Source organism: Camellia sinensis, chromosome 11, assembly GCF_055761805.1.
Source record: "Camellia sinensis isolate YWXY chromosome 11, ASM5576180v1, whole genome shotgun sequence".
NCBI lineage: Eukaryota > Viridiplantae > Streptophyta > Magnoliopsida > Ericales > Theaceae > Camellia > Camellia sinensis.
The window spans coordinates 27,627,772-27,651,036 of NC_138971.1; the positions used below are offsets into that span (position 1 = coordinate 27,627,772).

The window sequence follows — 23,265 nt, forward strand, 5'->3', positions numbered from 1 at the left end:
GTCCTGTTAAAGCACATGTTTGGTTGGTGTAGGTACTACTGCTAGTTAAAACTCTCGCTAATTAGGTGTAAGGAGGCTTTTCGTTTAATGGAATCCCGTCCTTCCTTGTAGAGATACAATAATGATTCCCTTATCTGAAACTGCTTTCCTCACCACCGAGTACTCTGAACTGGTCCCTGAAAATCCTTATACTGGGCTTGTTCCCTATTTTTGTTTGTACCACTTTTTGAATCAATCCTCCACTTCCCTAGCTTTTTTTCTGCCTTCTCTTGTGCTTTTTTTTGAACCCCCTGATCGAACCTTTGGTGTGCAACCACCTTTAGCTTCACATATAGGGCGAAGTAGGGATTTGAACCTAGGTTTTTATTGCTAAAGAACAGGTAAAGAGGCTGGTTGGATCTAAGGTGCTGTATAGTGCATCCGATTTCATGACAACACAAACCAATTTTGATAGTCTTGTTTGGTACAGCTTATTGGAGTTGCTTATCTATATAGTTTTCTTCTATTTTTTTATTTTTATTTTTATTTTTTGGAGAATCTATGCTACAGTGTATATTACTACTTTCTTCTTTCTGATCATTAACTTTCAATTTAAGAAAAATTGCACTGAATAGTCTCAATTTTTCTAGGGGAAATTGCAAATACATGGAGTAGTGGGAAAAAAAATTTCACTACAAATGAATTTGCACCATGGACATAGGAGAGTTGTACCATCATGAAAATGTAATTTTTTTTTTTCACTGCTCCAATGAAATATAAGTTTTTTCTATTTTTCTATTTAATTGTCAACTTTCAATTTGAGAAGGATATTTTCAATTTATACCGACTGTCTGTGTGGATGCAGGCATGCACAAAGCTCACAGATTAGCTAGGCATGTTATTACTATATTTTTTTGGAATTTGACTTATTTTCATTTTTAGTGAATTTTAAATTTTTTTTAGGGTCTTCAAATATGGACCTAAAAAAATTAAAAAAATAAATAAATAAAAAAAAGCACTAAATATAAAAATGAATACAAAAAACTGTGGTTTATAAGCTGGTTGCCAAAAGAAGTTTGATTGTTTGGAATTTGCTTATTTAATGACTTTTTGATTTTTTTTTTTTTTTTTTTTTTTTTGTAAAAAGATGTACAAAAAAAAATAAAAAAATAATGTGACAGTTTGTAGTAAATAAATAAATAAGTTACTTATTTAGCAACTTTCCAAACTCACAGGGTACATAAGATGTGCAGTTTTGTCAAAAAAATAAAAAATAACAAATAAAAAAAAGATGCCATGAAACCTAACATTCCACATGTCAAGCTTGACTTATTTGAAAGCATATTAGGGATTGAAAAATGAGTGAAATCCTTTTTTTTTTTTCTTGTTTTTTTGGAGATACTCACAACCTTCAAAGTGATCCACACAACTCATGATGTGTTGGGCCACTCATGTATGTGTGGGGCTCACATTATGAGTGGTGTGAATCATTTTGGAGATTGTGGGGATCTCTAAAAAAGGGGAACTCTATCACTGTTGATTAGGGATTATACTATAATGCTAATTGATTTGTGCCATTGTTGTTGTTTTATATCTCTGCATCAATCTCATTTATCAAATCATGAGGCTCCATGGAAGAGCCTCCTAAGAAAACTCTTTCGCGCTGAGGAAGCTCACTGATCTTCTTTGACTCTTCCTCTGTCAGTGACCAATCAAAGATCTGAAGGTTCTCACTCATCCTCTCCTTGTTGAAGCTCTTTGCTACCAAACTCACACCTTGCTCATACACCTCTCAGAGAAACCTACGTATATACTTTTCTTATTAGTAGGGCTGTTAAACTAATCAAATCACTCAAACTCGACTTATGTTTAACTTGTTCAAGGTCAGTTTGTTATACAAATAAGCTAAGCTTAAATATATTTTAAAACTTGTTAAGTTATCAAAGTAAACTCGAACAATTTACTAGGCTTGATAAACTTTTATACATCATAAAAAATCAAGATCTTAAAACTCAACGTGGGTTCATCTCGTTAAAAACCTATTTAAGTAATGGTAAAAATCTAACACAGTGGGTAAAAAGATAATTTTACAATTTAGACAACACAAATCATGCAACCAAACAGTGATTTTCTTAGTCAAATTACATATTAGACACTTACACCTCTTAAGTAAACACCTTGTCTTCATCTTTTTTCACCCCTAATTTAAAAATAGTGAGTGAGTAAATTGCTGTTTGGTTGTATAATTCAAATTGCTCAAATTTAAAAAATTATTTTTGTGTCCATCAAATTAGGCTTTTTCTATATTGTTTGAAGATGAGGGGGAAAGTTAGGGGCAAACATGGGCAGTAGTTTTGCCTTTGGCCTTGGCATTTCTTCAAGTAGAGAACACTCCATGATTTGGTTGTCTCCCCATGTGGTGCCTCTTGCACCCAAAGGGGAGTATGCAGTGATGTGTATGCCCCTTGATTTGCAGTAATCCCTCAGTTCTTTTTGCTGCCAAAGTGGGTTCATCTCCACCTTTTCAATCAAAGTGAAAATTAAATTGGGAATTTCATTTTAGTACCAAAACTATTTTAGACATGCTTGGTACAACTTATTTTAAGTTAAAAATTAATAATTAAAGGTCATGTTTGATTCACAAGATTAATAGTGAAGTATTAATAATTCTATTAAATTAGTGTGGTATTCACTATCCAATTGGATTAATATCCATTGGATTAATAATCCCACCCCTACCCCATTACTAATAATCCTACAAATTTGTTGGATTAATTATCCATTGGATTAATAATCCTAAACCAAAGTGTTAAAACAAACATAGGATAATTGGGCCCACGGATTAATAATCCCAATCTCATCCTCTAATCCACCCAATCAAACATACCCAAAAAGTAGACATTAAAAACATTTCTCTTTTAACTGTCAGATAATCAATTGTAAATTGAAATTGTACCAAATAGCTTAATATAAATGAGTAAGCCAATGTGCACAAAAACCAAACACAAAATTAGACATAATCTTTTCACATAGGATGGAGCCTACATGTATGGGACCCATTCCTTGTGAGAGGATTATATCTCATTCTGTATTTAGTTTCTGTGTTCTTAATATTATTAAACATAAATTCTCAATATTATAAAAAAAAATTATAAATAACTCAAATAAACCGCATTAAATAGTTCCCTCGTGACACAAATCAATGAGAGAGCGAGAGGAAAGAGAGACCTGGTTGACAGCAGGAGGAATTTGGGCAAAGGAAAGGAGATGATGGAGCCTCTTAGAGGATAAGTTGCTGACACCAATGGCTTTGGTGAGACCAAGCCGTTGACACTCTTCCATGCCTTCCCACACTGACTTGACATCCATACCAAATATGCACTCCTTTGGAATTGGGGTTTTATGTATCCCTTGTTTCAACCTCAGTGGCCAGTGTATCAGGTACAGGTACAGATCAAGATACTCCAACCCCAGATTCCTACTCATAATCACAATCACAAAACACTTTAAGAGAAATTGCACGTGGAACAGTAAAAAAATAATTTTATTTTTATGATGGTACTAGTCTCCTATGTATGATAAAAGTTTATTTGTGTGCTTGGTATTAGTTTATTTTTGTATGTCAGAGTTGCACTTCGTACGTAGCTTAATTATTCTATAATTGTCATGCCTATTTGCAGTTTGCCCAACATTTCACCTGCAATGGGTCATTCTCTAATGAATAATGCTTGGGACCCCTTTTGGGGGTCACCCCTCACCCTCCTTTGCCACGTGGCGGGTGGTGATTAGAAGAGTAGGAAAAAAAAGAAAAAGAAAAAGAAAAGGTAACCAATGAGAGAGAGAGGGGGTCAAAGGGGGTGGGGAGAAAAGGGGGGATGAATCATTGTTGTTCTTTAATATACACTTCTCAAAAAGGTATACCATATGCATATTATAACTAGGGCATGGCTTCTGTCCAGTCCTTAATCGGACTTCACCGTGCTGTTGGGCCCGTGGGGGCCCACCACAGGTTCCGTTTTGATAATTTGAACCGTCAATGTGTAGAACTCGTTGAGTACTATATATTTATAAAAAATCACGTTAATCGAATGTCGATAGCTATGTGATCAAATCAGTTTTGTATAAAAAAATGGACGGTGAATAAATTAACGGTTGACAAAAATCTGTTTGATCACATAGCTATCGATATCCGATTAACGTGATTTTTTACAGGCATATAGTACTCGACGAGTTCTACACATTGAACGGTTCAGATTATCAAAACGGGACCCGTAGTGGGCCTCCACAGGCCCAACAGTACGGTCCAGTCCAATTAACGACTGGACAGAAGCCATTCCCTATAACTAAATCATTTTCAGTTATGATTAAAAATATCATAATAGAGTATAATCCAATAGCACTTGAAGTATAATTAAAGATTTCTTTGTCAAAATCAAAATAACATCTACAAGAAATCATAACCAAGTCATGATTAAGATCATCATGAGTCGTAACCAAACATCAAATAAGATATAACTAATTCATTTATAACTAAAATAATAATTACAACAGGTCAAACTAACTAATAATTCAATGTGTTATAACTAAAATTACAAAAGTCATAACTGGGATATTTGGTATACACATTTTTTGAGGTGTGTATTATCAAATTTATATATCTTAAATTTGGATTTATAGAGAAAAAAATGGATTTATTATTGAAAAAAATTAATTTCTATTTCATTATTTTTTTCTTCTATAAACTTAAAATCTAAACGCAATTTTAATGCTCAAATTTGTATTTTAGGATACTGAGTCACATTTTTTTTTTTTTGTGGATAATTGGGTGTCGGGCTAGATTATGCACACTGAGTCACATGGTCAGAGATGCTACGAAAAACACGCTTATATCTTCTATTTATATTTTTTTAGAAAAATATTTTATGTAGAAAATTGAAGGGGCTAAATAATAAATGGGTCGGATCCAAGCCTTGGGCTAGCCCAATTCATTAGATTCAAGACTTGAAAAGCAGGATAAGAGTGGGCCATCAGATTAGCCCAATTACATCATCAACAATCCACCCAAGTTCTTAATCACTTGGGCCCAGCCTGTAGTGGAAACGTCAGTCCAGCCATGATGTTGGGTTGGGTCGAGCTGTAGGACCTGACCCTTGGATTGAACCCAAAAAGGGCCGAGCCCACACAAAGATATCATATTGGGCTGGCCCATCTCTACAAACAATCCCATAGAGGGCCGAGTTGAGGTATGACGGGACCAAACTAAAGGGACCTATTAGAGAAACGTGGAAGCTGTGAATGCATGCACATGGAGGATGCCACCTCAGCTGGTCCCCTTCCCCTAGAATCACGGAAACAGTTGATAGAAGGAATATGATCTGTTATAAGCATGGTTACAATGAGTATATGTACCCTTGGTTAGCTACCAAATGGTCCCCCACATTGATCAATGCTAAAAGGAAACTTGGCAGCACCAGAGCTTCATGAAACCATCTTGGGAAACAAGCAAAGAGTCCTATATAAACTACATTGACTTTACATTGAAGGTAACTGATCTAAGCTAAACCACACACACAACAACATAGCTCTCTACACCTAGAGAGGGCCTCTCATCTTCTGCGATTACTTACTTCCACATCGGAGGGGCTATTCGGCCAACTCCGGCCGGGCAGCTCTAACGGTGCTTATTGCTGCAGGGTCTCGATTCTCAGATAGTCCAATCAAGCGTGGGGCTCCGATCCACAATCATCTAGTGCGGTAATTAGTACGCATAATTGGTGCGATGAACGTGGACGGCTTTGTCTCTGAGTTCTACGCTTGATTTCGGCAATGGGGATTGAGGACATTCCGCCTTCGGCACTGACTCCACAAACGGAGAAGACGAAGGATAAAGGCATGGCACTCCCAACAGTCCTGAAAGAACAAACCAGAAACAACAACCGGACTTCGGAATTTGTTGAGCATCGATTGCCCTTCGCTAGAGGTTCTTCTCATCATTTTCTTGTAGAGAAGGATTACAGGGATTGAATCATTGACTCCATGGGAATGGAGATACAAGAACTGAAAGCATAACTCAAAAAGGTGATAGGTGACCTGACAGAGAAGATGACGCAGAACCCTCTCGCCTGCGACAGAGAAACCCATCTTGAGAACCACTAGTGATGAAGGTTCCTAGAAATGAGTTTGGGTAGCAAAGCCAGTCAATCCCGGTACAGAGTGAGGCGGCGAGTAGCCACACCCGTGGCTCACGCCGTAGAAGGGCCAAGAGGCAGAAGATAGCTAGCCAGCAGACAGAGTACCCTCTTTAAGATCTTCGTACTTGGCTGATTGACAACAAGCAAAATGAGCAACAACGAGATCACCTTGACCGTACCATCCACTAGAGAGAGCACCGAGCGTTGGATAGGCTCGTCTTCTCCCCATTCTCCCTGAAAATCGAGGCCATGAGACCTTCCAAGAAATTCACTCCACCAAAGTTCACGTTATACGACGGGAAGTCAGACCCATTGACGCACATCAACCATTATTGGCAGATGATGTCCCTATGGAGCCGAGACGAGGCACTGATGTGCAAAGTCTTCCCGTCTAGCTTGGGAGAATTCAGACTTTGATGGTTCAATCGTCTCCCCGCTGGAACGATTTACGACTGGAAGCAGCTCTCCAAAGAGTTCTTGGCCAGGTTCGTTTCCAACACTAAAATCTCGAAAGAGCCGGATACACTGTTTGGTCTCCGAAAGGAACAGGAACAAACGCTGTGCAATTATGCTAGGAGGTATTGGGAGGAGTACAATGACCTGGAGGAAAACGTTTGTAGCGAACAGATGGCCATGATGTCTTTTAAACACAGTCTGCGCCTAGAAAGTTAACTGAGACAGTCACTTACCAAGCGCTCGACCACAACACTAAAAGATTTGCGTGCCAGGATTGAGTAGTACGCTCGCCTTGAAGACGATCAGATCCCTATCGAGGTAGCATCAACTGAACAAACAGCTCAGCACAAAAAAAGAGTGGACCGAGAGGAACACCGAGGACTTACAGTGAATGAAGTAGACAAGTCCAAATCCCATAAAGCAGTTGTGACCGCATTCAAGAAACCAATCTATCGTATTTTAGAAAAGATCAAGAGAGAGCCATTCTTTATTTGGCCGCCAAAAATGTTGGGAGATCCAGCTCGGCGCAATCAGAAGCTCAGATGCACCTATCACCGAAACATGGGGCATATGACTCAGAAGTGCAGAGCATTGAAGCAACACCTGGAAGACTTGGTAGCTGCCGGACACCTTCCTGACTACATTGATCAGGATAAAGTGGTGGTCGAACAAGGGAACCCTCTACCAGAACTAGACATTGAGCATCCTCCTCGGTTGGTAATAAATGTAATCCGTGGAACAACTAGACACGAGCGTGAAGAGGCACTTCAAGAAAAAATTGCCAAAGCTGTACAGATTCGGTAGGTCATGTCAGTAGGGCCCGTGCCAAAAAAGGTACGCATAGTACCCAAGCCCCCCTTGTGCACTGTCTCATTTACTAGAAAGGATTTAGAAGGCATTCAGCACCCACATACTGATGCACTGATTATAACTGTGGGAATTGGAAAATGATTTGACATAAAACGAGTCGTGGTAGATCAAGGCAGTGCAGCAAAAATATTATATTACGACTTGTTCAGGAAGCTCGGTCTCTCTGAGCAGCACCTCAACCCTGCGGCAGCTCCATTGGTCGGCTTCAATTCACAGTCTAAATGCCCACTTGGCAAGATAGTGTTGCCAGTTGTGGCTGGGACAAAGACCCTGCATATAGAATTTCTAGTTATTAATCCACCTTCCCCATACAATGCCATACTCGGTCGTCCTTGGATTCACCAAATGGAAGTGGTCCCTTCAACCTACCACCAACTCATCTGTTTCCCAATGGAACACGGAGTAGAACAGATCTCTAGGGACCAAGTTGCGTCAAAACATTGCTTCATGGCAGCTATGAAGGCTAAACAATTTTGCAATCGGGTAAAGACAGTTGAAGTAGCCGAACAACCAGTCTTGGAGGATGTAGGAGGAGCCCCAGCGGAAAAGATAGTAGAAGATTTAGAGAAAGTCTTAGTAAATGAGGATGATCCAGAAAAATACTTCCTTATCGGTTTCTCGCTAGGCGCTGATGAGAAACTTCAGCTGCTGGATTTGCTGAGGAAAAATATAGAGGTATTCGCATGGTTAGCATATGATACTCTAGGGTTGAATCCAGATTTTGCTTGCCATAAACTCAACATCAACCCTTCCGCTCAGCTTATCGTGCAGAAAAATCGAAGATCCTCAGTTGAGCACACTGAAGTAGTAATTGCCGAGGTCGAAAAACTCCTATCATCGGGGGTGATTAGAGAAGTTCAGTACCCACAATGGTTGTCCAATACAGTTCTAGTAAAAAAGAAGAACAGAAAATGGATAGTCTGCATTGACTTCACTTGCCTAAACAGAGCTTGTTCTAAGGACAGTTTTCCTCTGCCTCGCATTGATCAACTGGTAGATTCAACAGCAAGACATGAGTGTATGAGCTTTCCGGACGCTTATAGCGACTATCACCAGATACCGCTATTCGACCCAGATCAAGAGAAGACATCATTCATTATTCCAAGAGGCATCTATTGCTACAAAGTAATGTCGTTCGGCCTCAAGAATGTTGAGGCAACCTACCAGCGAATGATCACTCGAATGTTCAAGGACTAGCTCGGAAGAACCATGGAAGCTTACATAGATGATATGATAGTGAAAAGCAAGCTCGCTACAAACAACCTTATAGACCTAAGAGAAGTTTTTAGTATCCTAAAAAGCCATCAGCTTCGCCTTAATGCCTCGAAATGCGCTTTTGAGGTAGAAATAGGGAAGTTTTTGGGGTACATGGTGACTCACTGAGGAATCAAGGCAAATCCGGATCAAATCAAAGCAATACAAGAGCTTGAAGTACCAACAAAGGCTAAAGAGCTACAGAAACTGGCTGGAATGGCAGCCGCCCTAAATCGGTTCATCAGTAAGTCCTCAGATCAGATGAAACCCTTTTTCCAGCTACTAAGAAGAAAGACTGCATTTGAATGGGGTCCTGAATGTACCAAAGCATTGCAAGGTCTCAAAAAATACCTCAGTACACCACCTCTCATGTCCACTCCAGAGCATGCACAAAGAACTGTACCTATATCTAGCAGTCTTGAATCACGCCGTAAGTGCGGTATTGATTCGAGAGGTTGATAAGGAACAAAGGCCAGCATACTACGTTAGCAAGACTCTACTAGATATCGAGACACGGTACTTACCCTTGGAAAAGCTAGCTTACGCGCTGCTCATCGCCTTAAGAAAGCTGCAACATTACTTTCAGGGTCACACTATCAATGTCCTCACTGAATTCCCCCTAAGATCTGTCTTCAGCTGAGATGATTTCTCCGGCCAAACAGCGAAATGGGCAGTTGAACTTGGTGAGTTTGACATTTGATATCAACCCAGAACAGTAATCAAGGCCCAAGTCTTGGTGGATTTCGTCACCGAATTCGCTTCCACCTAGAGCACCGAGCTCGAGGACTCTAGCTCAGTACAGATGCCACGCACCACCGAACCAGGAAAGCAATGCGCTTCAGAAGCATAGAAACTCTTTATTGGTAACATCTGGCAGCTCTATGTCGACGGATCATCCAATAACCGAGGCTCCGGAGCAGGGGTAGTACGTATGTCACCAGAAGGATTTATCTGGGAGCAAGCTCTTAGGCTTGGTTGGAATGCTTCTAACAATGAGGTGGAATACGAAGCACTGTTAGCTGGTTTATGCGGTGTCGAACACTTCAGTGCAGAGCAACTTTTGGTTTTCAGCGATTTTCAGTTGGTTGTAAACCAGCTTATTGTGGTCTACGAAACACGAGACAATAGAATGGCCATGTATGCAGACAAGGCTAAGGATCTACTCAAAAAATTTTGATCAATACGAGTGGAACGAATCAGTCGGGATAGAAACAACCATGTTGATGCTCTGGCCTGCCTCGACTCGTCAGTAAATGCCAAAGACACTAGAAAAGTTTGGGTTGAGTTCGTGCCAGAACCAAGCATTGCATCTCTAGTCCTCTGCAGTAACCTAGAGCCAAGCTGGATGGATCCAATACTTGTTTTTTTTGAAATCTGGTACTCTCCTCAAAGACAAGAAGGAAGCTAACAAAATCCGACATAGATCAGCTCGGTCTTGGGTCTCACCATCTGGGAAGCTATACAGACGTTCTTATCTCGGTTCTTATCTTTTGTGTGTGCATCCAAATCTAGTTGAAAATGTTCTTTACGAAATTCATGATGGGATCTGTGGATGCCATGTTGGTGGAAGGTCATTGGCGCACCGAGCCCTCACTTATAGGTACTGGTGGTCACGGATGCAACAAGATGCACAGCAGTACGTTTAGAAGTGTGGTAAATGTCAGAGGTTTGCTCCACGAATTCATCAGCCAGCCAAAACTCTCACTCCATTCACCAGCCTGTGGCCCTTTACCCAATGGGGTCTAGTTATTGTTGGACCTTTGGCACGAGGCACTGGAACAGACGATTCTTCATTGCTGTAACCGACTATTTCACTAAGTGGGTCGAAGTTGAAGCACTGGCAAGTATCAAAGAAGCAAACACAAAGCGGTTTGTCATGAGGAACGTCGTGGTCCGTTTCGGCATCTCGCGGGTACTGATTGTAGACAATGGAACATAGTTTGACAGAAAGATCTTCAGAAAATTTTGTGCTGACCTCAGGATCGAATATCAAAACTCATCTCCGGGTTACCTACAAAGTAATGGGTAGGCAGAAGCGTCAAACAAAACCATCATCAACGGAGTAAAGAAGCGGCTCAAACATGTAGAAGGAAAGTGGGTTGAAGAGTTACCCCACGTGCTATGGGCTTACCGAACTACGGCACGACGCTCAACGGGAGAAACAAGTTACTTCCTAACTTATGGAATGGAGGCTATTATCCCACTTGAAGTTGGTCTCCTAACCCTCCGATCTGAGCTGTTTGAAAGCACAAGTAATGATGAAGCTATTGTATAAGCACTGGATATGGCAGAAGGCCGAAGAGAAGCAGCATTGATCAGACTTGTAACATATCAGCAGCAGCTCATCAAGAGTTTCAACCAAAGAGTTTTTCCAAGGCAATTCACACTTGGAGAACTAGTTCTGAGGAAAGTTATGGATCACAAAAGGGTGCCTGGCGAAGGAAAACTAGGACCTAACTGGGAAGGTCCATACAAGGTCACAGTCATTGCTGGAAATAGAGCTTACTACCTAGAGGATCTCAAAGGCAGAGCCATACCTCGGCCTTGGAATATAGCAAATCTCAAGAAATATTATCAATAGAATTATCTCCTAACTTCTTTGTCAGAGTGTAAAGACACTTATCTTTTGATCAATGCAAATGCCTTCCCACTTCTCTCAATTTTTTTTTTTTTAATATCTAACCAGCTTCATTGCAAGAGATTTTCGGAATCAGCTTTGGTCTTTACCAAACGGACTTAGCTTTGGTGTTTACCAAACGGATTTAGCTTTGGTATTTACTAAACGGAATTAGTTTTGATGTTTATCAAACAAAATTAGCTTTGATGTTTATCAAATGGATTTAGCTTTGGTGTTTACCAAACAGAATTAGTTTTGATGTTTATCAAATGGATTTAGCTTTGGTGTTTACCAAACGGAATTAGCTTTGATATTTATTAAATGAACCTAGCTTTGGTCTAACCAAACGAACTTAGTTTCAGAAACGACTGAATGGGATTTAATTTTAGCTAGCACTCAAACATGCCAAGTGGAATTGCTTGGTGGAATTATGTTTGGCAACTAAATTGGACCTTAGCCAAGTGGAATTGCTTGGTGGAAACCACACTAACATATTTTAAATGAATATCTCTGAGTCTACAAAATTTTTTAAGTCTTGTCATATGAACACTTTAGTATTGCTGCATGCAAACAGAGTTAGAACAAACTCGGCCAAATTCGATCAGGAGCAAACTTCCAACACTAGTCTTACTCAACTCTAGGTGAGGGCAAACAATTGCTTTTTCAAACCAACCTAGACTTGAGTAAGACACCTCTTTATACCTTTATCTCCTTTCAATACACTCATATTACCAAAGTTGCAACAGACTTAAGCTGTTCTGCTTAAAGAGCACAGTCTTTAGTACCAATCTTACTTAGCTCCAGGTGAGGGCAAACAATTATTTTTCAGAACCAACCTAGACCTAAGTAAGACCCTCTCATTTCATTACAAAGCCAAGCACAGTTGTACAACAAATTTGTTAACAAGACTGAGTATCTATTCGGCCTGAAGGTCCCAACAGTGCTCGGCCGGGGGCAAACAGTACAGATAACATTCAGACATAGAAGCAAGAAAGCATCAGATTACAAAATCGAAAGGAAAATTCCATTATCCAACAAAGGCACAGCTGGCCTCACAAATAGCAACCAAAAAAAAGAAAATTGTCTTGGCAAATATAAGGAGACAACTCGTCAGGAAGACCGAGCCCCAGTACAGCAGAAGAAAAATGAAAACAAAAGAGAGAGAGAGAAAAAACAAAAACTTCAAATCATTCCAAAGACGACTTCAAACTTTCATCAACAGGAGGAACTTCATGAGCAGCATCCATAATCTTGTCCAGGCCATCTTGGGGAGGAAAAGTAGAGACAGCTCCAACTTCTTGAGAAATAGAAGCCTCCTTAACCACATCTCCTACAGCTTTAGTTTCCAGGGTTCCGCCCCCTTCAACGTTCATTGTCTCATTGGCAACGTTGCTCTCCTGAGTCTTGGTTATAGAATCAGTTACTGGGGAAGTCTTAGCTGAAAGAATTGCAGGGGTAGTAGAAGTCTTCAGACCCAAGGACGTTGAGGGAACATGAACATCTTGAAACAAGGGAAACTCTTCAGGAACTTAAGCAGCGGCCAGAGCACTCGACCAACCCTTTAGAAAGAGCTTGTCCCACAACACCAGCACCTCTTCTTTGTAAGCAGCCCCAGCTTCATCCCAACCTTGCTGCCAATACTTAGCCTTCAATGTAGAATGTTCAGTGACTATAACCGCAATAACAGCCTCCAACTCTGTCACATTCCCTTCAAGTTGGGCCTGTACCCCAATGACAGCTTCCTTAGACTTTTCTACCGAGGTAACAACCTTGCTCAGACGGAACACCTCCCTCTCGACAGTCCTGCGTCCTTCTTTCTCAACTTCTAAGCTCACTGTCAGTCTCTCAGCATTCATAGCGGCCTCCAGTACGGCCTTCTCCAGTTCCTTTGCTCTGGTGATTAATAGGTGCATCCTCTGAATACACCACAACAAATAGCAAGGTATTAAAAGAAAGAAAACAGTAGCATAAAACCAAGCAAATCCAAAAAAAAAAAAAAAATCACTTACAGCAGTCATCATTTGAAGGGTCCTCTTCAGAACTGGAATATCGCGGGGCCCGTTGTGATCAGCCATGTCCACTGGCATTAGCAAGGTCTTGGTTAGGTCAAAAGAAAAGTCTCCAGAAGCAACGACTGAATCTAAACTAGAAATGGGTTTGCCCTGATGCAATATTGGCGGCTTCTACTTCTCAAACGACTTATCTTCAACAGGATCTTCAGAAGCCTCTCCAACTACTGCCTTTCTGGTCTCCCTCCTCATTTTCTTTGCCCTTGCAGCAACCGAAGCAGAGGGTTCGGCAGCAGCAACATAAGGACCAGAGGCTCCTATCTCTAACTTTACATCCATAAGGCTCTTCGGTTCGGTCTTCACAGAAGGAGTCCCCAAAGCGTCAGAGGAGCCAAAAGCCTCCGCTTTCAAATCCACCAGTACTCTCCTTTTTGACATAGACCCACCCCCTGCGAAACTGGGGGTAGGGGAAGGTGTCCTCTCAGACGAAAAACCTTGGCTTCGACGATGATTTGTAACCAGAGAGGTAAGGGACGTATCAGTCTCAGTGTCAGAATCCAGAAGAGACGCAGTGAGCCTCGTTTTCTTCGGGATGGTAGAACGATAAGTCACTTGGTAATCCAACGGCTCGAGCGCAGACCTCTTCTTGTATCTCAAAACGGCCTTAATGGCCTCGGTATTCTCTCGATTCGGCCTACGTTGAAAATGGGAAGCCTCTGCAGAAAAGAAGAACAACATTAGAACAACATTCAAAACAAGGAAAAAAACACAGAAATACTAAAAAGAAGGACTCGAACCTGGGTAACCATCCTTTTGGGGCATCCGTTCAGATTGGAACTCAGTCTTAGTAGGAAATTCGCAATTACCACCGACTTGCAGGAGATCATCATTATGTTTGTCCGAATCAAGTAAGCTAGCTACAAGATGACAGTCAACCGAATAAACACGGAGATAGTAAGTACTGTGGTCCTTATTGTGTGAAAGGGTATAACAACCCAAAATGTCCCAGATGTCTAGATTTAAACCCAATTGCCTGTTAAGAGTGGAGACGCCGCAGACGACTCAGAACAGATTAACAGATACCTGCATAGGGGTGAGTTGAACTTGGTGCAAGAAGCGGCGCACCAGAGAATCAACGGGAAATCGGACCCCTCCTTCAACAATGGCTGCGACTAGGAAAACAACAGTACTCCTAGTGCCCATGCGCTTAGCGTCGACCTTCGCCAGCAAAAGGGTCACATTGTTAGGCATACCGTAGTCTTGACGAAACATGGTCATAGCCCCAGGGGTATCAACTAATGATCGAAACTTCCCCATTAAAAAAACCTAGTGGGATGAAGACAAAACTTAGACTAGGCAGAAAATAGAACCAGATGCCGAAAACAATAGCGCAAGGGCCAAAGAGGGCGATCAAGATAGAAAAAGACAAGAAAAGAAGAATCTCAGGGGAACTTACAGAGATTGGAACAACAGTAACAAGCAGGTGGCACTGAAACGAGAATGACAGCGGAACGTCTAGACAGAGCACTGACGAGACCAACTCAGAGAAACGGAAAGGGTTTTAGACTCTCTAAAAGTTTGAAAATAGATGAAGGGGTTTGGATTGATAACTCCAGAGCATTTATTGTACAAGCCAGTGTGAAGGTACATAAATCACGACCATCAGTATGGAATCGGCGCACTATCTCCGTGCACTAGTACCACACTGCCACGTGTCACCATGAAAGGATACATACAGAGGGCATGCGTCAGGATTGAACCGTCACCAAGGCCGTACTAGGGTAGATCCGAAGCGACGCAACGCGACGCTTGGAGTACAGAGCAATAGCTCCCTCCAAAGGGAACTTTAGTGCTAGCTAGGGGGCAAATGAAAGGGCTAAATAATAAATGGGTCGGATCCAAGCCTTGGGTCGGCCTAATCCATAAGATTCAAGACTTGAGAAGCAAGATAAGAGTGGGCCAGTCAGATTAGCCCAATTACATCATCAACAATCCACCCAAATTCTCAAGCACTTGGGCCCAGCGTATAGTGGAAAGGTCAGTCCAGCCATGATGCTGGGCTGGGCCAAGCCACAGGACCTGACCCTTGGACCGAACCTAAAAAGGGCCGAGCCCACACAAAGATATCATACTAGGCCAGTCCATCTATACAAACAATCCTATAGAGGGCCGAGCTGAGGTATGGCGGGACTGAACTAAAGGGACCTGTTAGAGAAACGTGGAAGCTGTGAATGCATGCACATGGAGGATGCCACCTCAACTGGTCCCCTCCCCCTAGAATCACGGAAATAGTTGATAGAAGGAATATAATATGTTATAAGCATGGTTACAATGAGTATATACACCCTTGGTCAGCTACCAGATGGTCCCCCACTTTGGGCAATGCTAAAAGGAAACTTGGCAGCACCAGAGCTCCATGAAACCATCTTGGGAAACAAGCAAAGAGTCCTATATAAACTACATTGACTTTACATTGAAGGTAACTGATCTAAGCTGAACCATACACACAATAACATAGCTCTCTATACCTAGAGAGGGCCTCTCATTTTCTGCGATTACTTACTCCCACACCGGATGGGTTATCCGGCCAACCCCAGCCGGACAGCTCTAACGGTGCTTATTGCTGCAGTATCTTGATTCTCAGATAGTCCAATCAAGCGCGGGGCTCCGATCCACAATCATCTAGTGCGGTAATTGGTAAGCACAAAAATAATTTTTTATATTTAATTATGATTTTGAAACTAATGTGTTGGTCCTGCAATGCTAGTGATAAGATTTAGGAGTTGTTTCAGATGATCAAAATAAGTATACTTATCTAAATAAATGCACTTATTCAGTCTACCCTAGATAGTATCTTAATTTTTTTTTTCACCCAAATAAATTTATTTTTCTCACCCAAATAAATTTATTTTTCGTGGATTACGTAAATTGAATTTTACATGCATGTTATTGGGATAAGGGTATATATTACTGAATGCTCATTTTCAGGGACGAAACCAAGATTTCATCACCAGAAGGGTCAAAAGACAAATAATTTTTTTTTACTATATACATATGCACACATGTATGTATAATATGATATATAAATTATGTATATACACAAAAAAATTCAAATAAGATGAAGTTTTTTTAGTGCAAAATAAAAAGAGAGTGCAAGATAGAAGAAAAATGAGATATGTATTTTTTTATACTAGGGGCCATTTTATATATAAAATGAGATATATTTTTAAAATGCTATGACAAATCATATTTTTTACAGAAATAAAGGGCCATGGGCCCCCATAGTCTTCTCCTAATTCCATCCCTGCTCATTTTGATGGTTGGTATAATGAGATCGTGGTTGAGAAAAGTGCACCAGAGCTTGGAAGTGATGAAGAGCTCGTCCCGAGACTTGATGAGACCTAACCGAAGAGCTTCGGAAATTGCTTCCTTGAGAGGCTGCTCCGTGTCGTACACAAAGACGGTGTCGAAGTGGCCGTCACCGGCTTCGATGGCGTCGAGAATGGCGAATTTTGTGGCTTCTGCATTTGCCGGAATTTGAGATATGGTGCCCATTCCGATCACTGGAATGGTTAGGCCCCTAGGGCTTATTGGCACCTTAGGAATGAGTCCCATAGTTGCCAACCCCTTTGCTCTTTCGCCCTTATTTATAGCGAAAAATACTATTAAATAAATGGATTTCTTACTTAGAGTAAAGTTAGAGGCTCTAAAATTTTTATCAAATATCTTACATGAGTGTGGAACCCACACCACGTCTCATATAGGTCTCACAACTATGTGAGATATTTAATAAAAATTTTGATAGAATTTTTGAAATTTCTAATACTTTTGTTCGTACTTATTTTACCTGATGTGCATTTATTATCATTTGACATAATAAATACATGTATCTCACGTATATTTATTAATGTAAAATTATGATTTTAAATAATAGTATTAAGATATGTATGATACATATTTAAAATCATTTATGGACTCCACTACTTATTATTATTATTATTATTATTATTATTATTTGGTTAAAAAAAAAAGACTAATGCTGTATTAACATAATTAAAAAAAAAAAATTCTCTATAGTATAATGTGGCCTCTTATAATTTATTCATTTCAAACAAAAACATCCATATTATGGCTTAAAATTACATAAATGTCACTGTCACATTGTTTTGTTTGAATTTTTTATGTATGAAAATTTTGTTTCTAAATAATTTTCTAGCTTTGTTTATGTATAGCGTTACTATGGGTTGGGACTTGAAAGAAATTGAAGGGGCTCGCGAGGCTTACTATACAATTCATTTTGATAATTAGAACTGTTTATTTTATAAAATTATCAGTGTATATCATCCGTAAAAAATTAGATCGATTAAGAAATCATAACATTTTCATTTTACGGTAAATTACAAACACACCACTTGAGGTTTACTTAAATTACAAATTACCCCATGTGGTTCTAAAAATTACATTATGCCTCCTAAGATTTCCAATTTCATAACAAATAGGTCATTTTATTAATAAATTATCAAGTTAATTAACAGTTTTTAATAATGTTAAAATTTTATTTCAATTAATAATTCAAATAATTTTATTATTGTATATGTGAACAGTTAGAAAGTTCACTTTTTCAATTAATTCTGTTAAATAAAAAATTCTAGCAGAGAACTATGTGTAATTTTCCAAACTACATGGGACAATTTGTATTTTAAGCAAATCTTAGGGGTGTATTTGTAATTTACGCTTCATTTTATTATGTTTGTCTCTAAAAAAGTAGATGGTATATTTTCAAATAATTTATTTTTTCATACACAAATACGATAAAATGAAAATATTACGATCATCGAGTCGATTTAATTTTTTTCATAGATAATATATACTGAGAGCCTAACAAATAGTGGTGGAGTCATATAGGGCCCAGGGAGGCCACGTGCTCCCTGTTTTTGGGAACTTTTTTTTTTTTTTGGTGTGTGTGCGCGCTTTTTAAACATAAAGATAATATTTTAAATGAAAAAAATTCTAAAAATATTATTTAAAGTGAAATGTCAATGACATTTTTAAAATTATAAGAACAATAATGGTTATTTTGATTAAAAATAAATTATTATCTATAAAAATTTCAATATAATGGTGATATTTATCATTATTGACATGCAAACATAATTAATTTTAATGAAGATATGAAATTTATTGGATTGTTGGTTATATTTAACTTGTGGAGTTTATCCTCCATGTGTTTCTTTCCATTCATAACTAAAATGACCATTATATAAATTATAATCAAGCAACATATCTTCAATTATAAAAAAACAAATTAAATTTTTTTTATAATAAGTCATAACTAATATCAGAATGAGTTATAACTAACTATTACTTGATATATATCATTACCAAATTAACAACTACAAGAAGTTATAACTAAATTATATCTAACACTATAATTTATTATAACTAAAGACCACGAAAATCATAATTGCGACATATGATAGACACTTTTTTTTGCGGTATGCTTTATAGAATTTCTCTATTAAAATATATCATTTCTATCTCAAATTATCTTCTTTCTTTTTTTTTTTAAATTTTTTCAATCCACCTATAAAATAGTTACTCCCTAATATTTGTATAAAAATTTAATCTCAAATCCTTTAATTTGAAATTCATATTTATCCAAATGAACTCTTCGGGTCTATTTGGTAACGTTTACGTTTTCAGTTTATATTTACAAAAATTTTATAAACTGGTTTTTGTTTATTTTTTGTTTATTTTTAGAAAAAGATAAACTACAAACGCGTTTGGTAATTGACAAAATGTTTAAAAAAAATTTAAATATAAAAAAGAGTATGAAATGGAAATTGGTGGCAAGTGGCGGCGGAAGACGGTGGTGGAAAGTGGTGACGGTGGGTGGTGGGTAACGGGTGGTAGTGGGTGGGTGGGTGGGTGACGGTAGCGGGTGGTGGGTGGTAGCGAGTAGGTGGTGGTGGCGGGTGGTGGGTGGTGGCGGGTGGGTGGTAGGTGGTGGGTGGTAGCGAGTGGGTGGTGATGGTTGTAGTGGTGGGTGGTGGTGGCAGGTGGATAGTGGATGGCTGGTGGTGGTGGCGGGTGGTGGTGGTGGGTGGGTGGGTGACGGTGGTAGGTGGTGGGTGGTAGTGAGTGAGTGGTGGTGGTGGTGGTGGGGGGGTGGTGGGTGGTGGTGGCAGGCGGGTGGCGGATGGCGAGTGGTGGTAGGTGGTGGCGGGTGGTGATGGTGGGTGGGTGGGTGGGTGACCGTAGCGGGTGGTGGGTGGTAGCAAGTGGGTGGTGGTGGTGGCGAGTGGGCGGATGGCGGGTGGTGGCGGGTGGTGGTGGTAGTGGATGGGTGGGTGATGGTGGCGGGTGGTAGTGGTGGGTGGTGGTGGCAGGTGGGTGGCGGGTGGGTGGTGGTGGTGAGTGGTGGGTGGTGGTGGTGGGTGGCTGGTGGTAGCGAGTGGGTGGTGAGTGGTGATGGTGGGTAGGTGGCGCGCGGTGGATGGTAGTAGCGGGCGGCGGGTGGATGGCGGGTGGTGGTGGCGGCGAGTGGGTGTTGGTGGGTGGTGGGTGTTGATGGGTGGTGGCGGGTAGTGGGTGGTGGTGGTAGGTGGATGGTGAGTGGCGGTGGCGGAAGATGGTGGCGGGTGGTGGCTAGTGTTGTGTGGAAAAAAAAAAAAAAAACTGAAAACTCAAAACGGAAACACATTTTTTGAGTTTACATTTTTTAGTCAAATTTGTAAACTGAGACAACTGATTTATAAATAAAAAATTTACCAAACAAATTTTTATTTGAGTTTTTTTAAATTTTTGTAAATATAAACAGAAAACTGAAAACGTAAACGTTACCAAATGGCATCTTAATATTTAAGTTTAGTAATATCTCATTATTGTTTATTATGAAGAAAAAAAAAATTAATACTATTATTAATTTGTGCCCCTCTTCACTAAATTCCTAGCTAACTGCTAACAAAATGAATTATTCGAATAAAGAAAACAAGACCTTCAAATTCTCTCATTCTTGAACTTTAGTGAACTCAATCCCATTACCTATTTATGCCACAAGAAAGTAATTTTTTTTTTCTTGATGAAAAAAGTTGCATAATGACAATATTATAACTATATTAGTACACTAATTAATATATATAACACTACTTAAATAAAAAAAAAAAAAAAGGACCTTATTTTGGACAAAAAGAGTCTAGACCAATACAACAACATCGGGTACGTTTTGTAAATACGGACTTGAATAATTGATGCAATTCACCAATTTCAGTGTAAATCAGGATGTGTTGTCATGTTTGTAATCGTTTTGCAATGGAGTTAATTGAAATACAATGTCGTAATTTTAAAATGCGTAATTGATATTATTTTAATGTTATTGTATTTTAAATTTAAATTTAAGTTATTAAATTATGTAATTTGCCAAATTCAATAGAATCCAAATACACTTGGAAAAGAGCCATGCCTATTAACACCTTGTGCCACTTTTGTTTGTGAGGATATGATTAGGGGATAAGAGGATAAGGGGGATAATTAATACATTGGGATTTGATTTGATTTGATTTTAGGTATACCGTTAAATATTGACTGAGATTTGATATTATTAGAGCATCTCCAGCAAGGCTAGTTAAAATAGCTATTCAAAATTTCACTTTACTATTTTAGCTAGTCATTTTTTTAATATACACTCCAACAAGGCTATCTACTTTAGCTATCTTCTATTAAAATATTCTTATACTTTAACTACCTTCTTTCCAATCTAAAAAAAAAAAAACTAACTTCTTTCAAATTATTATTTTTTTCATTCTTCTAAATATAATTATATTTTTGTGAAAGTTACATTTTTCTACTATCGTATTTTTCAAATGGTCATATTTTTTCAACGGTCATATTTTTGTAACGGTCATATTTTTACAACGGTCATATTTTTCCAACGGTCATATTTTTTCAAATTTTTACAACGGTCATATTTTTACAACGGTCATATTTTTCCAACGGTCATATTTTGCAACGGTCATATTTTTATACTTTTCTATTATAAATAAGACATTCCCTATCATTTGATCTTATCCTCAACTCAATTTTCTACTTCATCCAAACTTCCATATCTCTCTCTATGGCTTCCAATTCTCTTTATGATATGCTTGTAAATGACTCTGACTTCTCCGAATCTGATGATGATTTGGAGATGCTCAAAGCTATTACTATGGATAAAGAACTACTAGATAGTGAAATAGGATCAAGCTCACGTCGTGGTTCTGTTCGAGGTCGTAAAGTCATTCATCGTGATCATATTCAAGGTCATGAAAGGCTTTTTCTCGACTATTTTGCTGAATCGCCTGTATATCCTCCTGAGCTATTTCGAAGGAGGTTTCGGATGAAGCGTTCACTTTTTCTTCGAATTCAAGCTGCAGTAGAAGCGCACGATCCATACTTTCTTCAAAAAAGAAATTGTGCTGGAAAGCTTGGTTTGTCTTCTCTTCAGAAGATAACTGTTGCACTTAGGATGCTTGCTTATGGAGTAGCCGCTGATTTTATGGATGAATATGTGAGAATTGGAGAAAGCACTGCAATAGAAAGCTTAAAATATTTTGTTAAAGCAGTTGTTGATATTTTTTCTAATGAGTATTTGAGGTCACCAAACAGCAATGACATCGCTAAACTACTAGCGGTTGGTGAAAGTCGTGGATTTCCTGGAATGCTGGGGAGCATTGATTGTATGCATTGGAAATGGAAAAATTGTCCGACTGCGTTGAAAGGTATGTATACTGGTCACATTCATGAACCAACAATTATTTTGGAAGCTGTTGCATCATATGATCTTTGGATTTGGCATGCATTTTTTGGATTACCTGGGTCTCATAATGATATCAACGTGCTAGAAAGGTCTTTTGTATTTACCGAACTTGCTCAAGGGCGTGCTCCTGCAGTCAATTACACCATCAATGGTAATGAATATACAATGGGATACTATCTCGCCGATGGTATATATCCACAATGGTCAACATTTGTGAAAACAATTCCTTCTCCTCAAGGAAATAAGAAAAAACTTTTTGCTGCAGCTCAAGAGGCGACAAGAAAAGATGTAGAACGTGCATTTGGAGTGCTTCAAGCACGATTTGCAATTGTGCGTCGACCAGCACGTTTTTGGAATACTAAAATGCTTAAATATATTATGAAGGCGTGCATAATTCTACATAATATGATCATTGAAGATGAGCGGGATGACAATGGAGTAAAAGATTTCAATTATGATCAAATCGATGACAGTCCCCATGTAACAATGTTACAGGAGAGAACTACTGAACTTATGGAATTCATTCAATGCCATCATAACATTAGAGATAGGCAAACACATTCTCATCTCCAATCGGACCTTGTCGAACACTTGTGGCAATTACACAGCGAGTTGTAAAAGTTTTGAATTTGAAGTTTCATTTTATGTAGTATGCTATTAGTTTTGAATGTAATCAGTATATGCTTTTAATTTATGTGTAATTTTATAATTCTATATGTCTTTTAATTATATGGTTATCATTTTAATTCTATGGTTTTCACTTTAATTATATGGTTTTCACTTTAATTATATTTCCACTCTTATCTTCTTCCCATTTCCATATGTTATTCTACTCTAAATGGAAAGTCATTAGAAGTAAACCTTAAAATTCACTTAAAACTTGTCAAAATAGTTTCAGGCTTCAGCTTTCAAGTTCAGTCTGGCTTCTAGAAAGTAAATGATGCACACACAATTTCCAAACCAGATTAATACCAAGGTAATTGGTATAACATGTGTGTGATGTATTTAATTATTAACACATGAATACATTGACAAAAAGATATTGGTTTTCATACAGATTCTACATTCATAATGCATACATCAAGACTCAAGTCC

At 38.9% G+C, this 23,265-nt stretch overlaps 1 protein-coding gene and 1 pseudogene across 1 annotated transcript; one reads left to right on the top strand and one right to left on the bottom strand.

Moving 5' to 3' along the window:
* Nucleotides 1–1,475: 1,475 nt before the first annotated feature.
* Nucleotides 1,476–16,991, bottom strand: LOC114311091 (D-galacturonate reductase-like; annotated as a pseudogene).
* A 4,453-nt stretch (nucleotides 16,992–21,444) lies between these two features.
* LOC145803087 (uncharacterized) lies at nucleotides 21,445–22,936 on the top strand. Its single transcript, XM_082896454.1, has one exon. The coding sequence runs from the start codon at nucleotides 21,490–21,492 to the stop codon at nucleotides 22,786–22,788; it is 1,299 nt and encodes a 432-aa protein (XP_082752580.1). The 5' UTR covers nucleotides 21,445–21,489; the 3' UTR covers nucleotides 22,789–22,936.
* The last annotated feature ends 329 nt before the right edge of the window (nucleotides 22,937–23,265 follow it).